We start from the raw sequence: 5,826 nt of genomic DNA, 5'->3' as shown, positions 1-5,826 counted from the left end.
GGTTACTTTGTTAATAGAAAGGGTGGGGGGGAATCAGAAATCTAGGAAAATTTCTTTTCTAGGCCTCTTTCAAGACTGTATTATGGCAGGAATCCAGTTGAATACCAACCCAGGGAATCCCCAGTTGATTCCTGAGTAAACTGACTTATCTTCAAAATGCCTCCAGTTTAATCAAACAAAAATGGAAGATACTGTAGTAATACAGAACTGAAATGCAGACAAAGACCATAATGTAAAAAAATAATGGCTGGAATTTACTTCATCTATAATATTACAGGAAGACAAATTACCTTTAAACATGCTTTAAAAATCAGCTTATTTTAAATTCTTTTGAAAGTACATAGAACATATGCTTTTTTGCATGTTTTTGCAACACTGAAACTATATCTCAAGTAAAATTTAGCACCTTACCTTAGACCAAAGATGTGTGATTGTTCATAGTTGAATAAAGAATGAATCTTAGCTTCAGAATTCAAAATTATAAGTCTATCAATAATATTCTGAAAGAGAGAGACTTAGAGTTAGACAGTGCTTAACTAAAACCATTTAAAGAAAACCAAATCAACAAATATTTATTTAGATTTGCGGTTCTCAAATTTGGCTTTACATTTGAATCACCTAGGGAGCTGTTTAAAAACAAACTAAAAAAGATTACTAATACCTGAAGTCTCATTCCTAGAGATTTTGAATTAACTAGTCTGGGTGGCCTGGGCATTAAATTAAGAATTGTGAAAGTTCCTGAAATGAATCATCTAATGTTTAGCCAAAGTGGAGACTTACTAATTGATACCTTATCCTGATACTATGTGAGCAGCTTATGAAGACAGTTAAATATTGATTAAACTTCTAAAAATGTAAACTACTTTGGAAAACAAATATGAAATCTACAAGTGGGAAGCATGAACATATTTGAATAGTTTTATCTAGTAACTATTTGATATTTTGTTANAGAATCTGGAACTTTACTTAGTTCTTTGCTTTTGCTCAAATAGATAAACAAAATAGTACCATATATATATATATATATATATATATATATATACACACACACACACACACACACACACACACACACACACACACGTTTTCTGAGCTCTAAATCATCTTTTGAAGTCATTTTTACCTTATTAAATTTTATCTCTGTCATTAATGCATGATATATAAAAATTTATTTGCCTGGAATATAGATCCAAATGCTCAATAAAATTTGGACATATGATGAAGGTAAAACTTAGGGACAGATACACCACACATATAGTTTGAGTAAAGAAGTGATAATTGAAGCAACTGTAGAAAAAAAAATGAAAGAAGAACTGATGACAAACACTAGAAAAGAATTCAGTTAAAGGTATGTAGAAGACGAGGAGGAAGAATCAGCAAAAATGACCGACAAAAAGAAATCTAGAATAGAAAAGAAAAAAGTCAGAGATTCCTCAAAAAAAAGAACATGCATAGCATTGTAGCACTTAGTAGGAATTCAATATTTTCTGAGTGAATAAAGAAAATGTCAAGAGTGGGTACAATATAAAATGGTACAAAGAGGTCAATCAAAATTGTAACAGATGAGCATGACATGGGGGAGGGGGGTTGTTACTCTGTGAGGGTGAAAAGGATAACTATTGCATTGTTCTGTACACCTGAAACTAATAATAAAAGAAAAGAAAAATGTATTGCAACAGGTACTAAAAAAAAATAAGAAAAATAATAAAATAAAATGAATAATAAAAAACGGGCAAATAAAATGCATAAGGTGTGAAAATGTGCCTACTCTTTAACTTAGGAAGTCCATTTCTAAGGTTTTGTTGTCAAGAAATAATTATGGGCATACAGATAGTTATGAAGATGCATAATAAAAATTTTAAATAATCTACATGTCTAAAAACAGAAAACTGGGATTTATCCATGCACTGGAATATTATTCAGTCCTATAAAATTATGGTATAGATGAACATATATATGTATAAAAGATAATTTAAAATAAGTAAAAAAGAGTTTTAAAACAATAAAACTATTTTTCAAAAAATATTTCAGCGGAAGTTTGAAAAACGTGGGCATGAAAAGGCTCATGGTGGTTATCTTAAGAGGTGGTATAATAAGTATTGTTTTTCTTCATTTCTTTTTATTATTTTCTGATCTGTTGGGCTGTCGGAAAAGTCATGAAGTATTTTTTCTATGTTTTTCGTTGCAAAAATGCTTTATGGCTTTTCCGACAACCTAATATATAAACAGGAATTTGATGATTCAATATAAATTTTGAGGGAGTTACTGATGTCTTCAATTAGTAATAGATCATTTTATTGTTTTCTTCAAATTAACTTAATAGAGTAAGATTAGATATTGGATATCTGTATATAAATGTTTGCACATGTGTGCATATAAATCCAAAATGTGGGTGACTTTGGTGTCAAATTATATTCTAATTTCTGATATTAAAAAAGATTACAAGTGATAATCTTTAAATTATTTTCCATTACTATTAATTATATTTAAATCTAGTTAACATCTGGGTCACTGGGAACAAATAATTTGGCGATTTGTTGTGATAGAATATTAACACTTGTTTATGTTTGTTAAAATAACTAGACTGTTGCTAAATAGAAAAACAAATATACTTTTTCTTTGCCTCTTAAAGTCACCTCAGATGACAGACTTTTTACAAAGAGGATAGTTATGCATAAAACTGTTCATCATACTGTGTATAAAATTTACCAGTGGTGGATAAATGTAAAATAATAACTGAAACAGCAAGTGATTAAATTTAAAGGCTTTTCAGTAAGTTTGGATTCTTGAGTTTTGTTTTGAAGAAAATGAACAATAAATAAACAAAATCAGGGTTTCCAATGTAGAAGAAATAGGTTTTAGGAGAACTTATATTAACATTTCTTTAACCATATTAAATTTTAATGTGTATATTTAATGAAAATTACTACATAAGATTTAAGTTGTTAAAAATAAACAATTCTACAGTATAAAATTTAATTTATAGCTTCATATAAAAGAAAATATTAATAGTAAATGTAAATTATTATTCCATGTGATATACAGTTTTTATATTGAAATAAAATATTATAGGGCAAAGTATAACATTCCTCTAACCTAAATATAGTTAAGAAAATCTTAAATTGCAAATCCTTGGGCAGAATAAAAAAGCTTCTGGGGGAATCTGACACCAAAAGCAAAGGCTAACGAAAGCAAAAATAAACAAGTGGGACTACATCAAACTAAAAAGCTTCTGTACAGCATAGGAAGTCGTCAACAAAATGAAAAGGCAACCTACTGAATGGGAAAAAAATATTTCCAAATCATATATCTGATAAGGGGTTAATATCTAAAATATATAAAGAACTCAAACAACTCAACAGCAAAAATAGAAACAATCTGATTAATAAGTGAGCAGAGAATCTAAACAGACATTTTTCCAAAGAGAGATACAGATGGCCAATATGTCCATGAAAAGATGCTTGACATCCCTCATATAAATCAAAACCACAGTGAGATATCACTTCATACCTGTTAAAATGGTTATTATCAAAAAGACAAGAAATGACAACTGCCGAGGATGATGTGGAGAAAAGGGAACCCTCATACACTATTTGTGGGAACATAAATTGATTCAGCCACTACAGAAAACTGTATGGAAGTTCTTTAGAAAATAAAAAAAAGGAGCTAAAACATAATCCAGCAATTCCACTTTTGGGTATTTATCTGAAGAAAATAACATTACTAATTTAAAAAGATAGGTGCAGGGCCGGCCAAGTGGTGCGATGGTTAAGAACTGGCTTGGGATGTCAGAGGGCCCTGGTTCGGATCCCACATATGAGGGCCAGTGACGCTGCCCTCTACAGCTAAGATGCTGAACAACAGCTCAACCTGGAGCTGGNATCCTGCATATGAGGGCCAGTAACACTGTCCTCCGCAGCTAAGACGGTAAATGGCAGCTCGACCTGGAGCTGGGCTGCCATGGGTCACCAGCAACAGCATAGGCTGCAGCCCCTGCTGCAGTAGGCTGCCATAAGCTACCGTATGTGAGCGGCCAGCAGCCAGCATGAGCAGCCAGCAGCCACAGTGAGCGGCCGTCCAGAGGCTGGCGAGCGACCTGCCTCACCAGGGAAGAGCGCAATGATGGTGCCAACTTGGGCCAGTGAAGCAACGTCCTCCACAACTAGACTGAAGAACAAAAACAACAACAACTTGTCTGTTCCCCTTCCCCCAATTCCCCAGCGCTGTTCCCCTCCCCCAATTCCCAAATAAAAAAATCTTTAAAAAAAAAAAGTACATGAAATGAAAAAGCAATTAGTGAGCAATCCATTTCCTTAACTAAAAGCATGTCACTGTAAAGCTATTTCAGATAACTTTGTATTTCAATTTGCTTTAATAATTAGTATTATATTAACATTACCATCACTTTCAAATTGTGGGTCAGTCTACTGGTGCATCAATAAAATTATGCTTTGGGGGGCAAAAAAAAAAAGAAAAAACAAGGGAATAAACCAAGAAATAGAAAATTGGATCCCAGGTAAAAAAGAATACAACTCAGAAGAAAGACAAAAGCAATTCCCAGGATGGTGAAGGTAAAATCCCTTCAGGAAGGGCCAAAAGATCGTCCAGTACAAAATAATATAATATGATATGACACAGGAAAAGCGATAATACTAGATGCCTTCTACCTATTGAAGAGTTTCTGTTTTCACAAACATGAATAACATATGGTTCCTGCCTCAAAAACATGAAAACCTTGAGACATAATTGGAAAGAATGATTATAAGGCACCTTGGCATTTACTGGTAAAGCAGTACAATGTATGGGACAGGCATGTGCTCTCTGGAACTAGGATACCTGGGTCCAAATACCAGCTTCACCAATTACTAACCGTGTCACCCTAAGCAAAGGGCTTAACTTCTCTGTGGCCTTCGTGTGTCCATTTGTGATATGAATGTGATAACCACTACACTACGGAAACCAGGCCTTAGGTGAGTCCATTTGTAAAAACAGAGGTAAGAAGAGTATCTGTTGCATAGGAGTGTTCTGAAATTAGGTGACTTAACTGTGAAACCAATCCTAGCACCTGGCCCACACTGAGCACTGTGTGAGCGCTAGGCAGTAGCGGAGGTGGCTGCACAACTTTTAGGACAGTCTAGGGATATGACACTAGATACACAGAAAATGCAGCATATGGAAGGAATCATGCAATTATTAACTTCAGGAAAAATAAAGTAAGAAAAAGGAAATACAGTCATACAATAGTATACTACTTCACCTATAAGTGAATAATATTTATATAAATATAATACCACAAACGTGCAATACTGATTTTATAAAGATTGTGAAAAATCTATACAGCAGGGAGAGAAAAAGGGAAGAGGAAATCTAAATTCTAAGCTTTTAAAACTCTAAAGACAAGAGATAAGGTTTAAAAATCAAGATATAGTAGTATAAGCATGCAATTTAAAAATCTGGAGGTGAATACCAAAAGAAACAATTCAAGGAATTGAGAGTGCCAGCGCTGATGGGGAAGGATGCGTAGAGGATTACTCTTCATTCTTAAAAGCCTTCCCAGGCGATTTGGCTTTTTAAACTATGTATATTTACTACTTTAATAAAAATAAATAAAAAGTAGTGTTTGGTAGATGTCATATAAACCATGACCTAAGATTCTGTCTAGCTATTCTGCCCAAAAATATACAGACACTGTAATGGCAGTGGAAAGTAAATTTAAGCCCCACAGAATCTGGAACTTTACTTAGTTCTTTGCTTTTGCTCAAATAGATAAACAAAATAGTACCATATATATATATATATATATATATATATATATATACACACACA

General features: G+C 33.1%; 1 protein-coding gene across 1 annotated transcript in view; it reads right to left on the bottom strand.

The window, feature by feature from the left end:
* LOC109378134 (protein broad-minded-like) overlaps positions 1 to 5,826 on the bottom strand; it is a gene marked incomplete at both ends in the record, with an annotated part of 113,071 nt that overhangs the window by 66,379 nt on the left and 40,866 nt on the right. The window contains one exon of the mRNA XM_019634594.1: positions 412 to 500. Within this exon, the coding sequence (XP_019490139.1) occupies positions 412 to 500 (89 nt within the window). The remainder of the gene's footprint in view (positions 1 to 411; positions 501 to 5,826) is intronic.

This window comes from Hipposideros armiger, unplaced genomic scaffold (assembly GCF_001890085.2).
Source record: "Hipposideros armiger isolate ML-2016 unplaced genomic scaffold, ASM189008v1 scaffold_1766, whole genome shotgun sequence".
Taxonomy (NCBI): Eukaryota; Metazoa; Chordata; class Mammalia; order Chiroptera; family Hipposideridae; genus Hipposideros; species Hipposideros armiger.
This window is presented reverse-complemented; position numbering and strand designations above follow the sequence as displayed.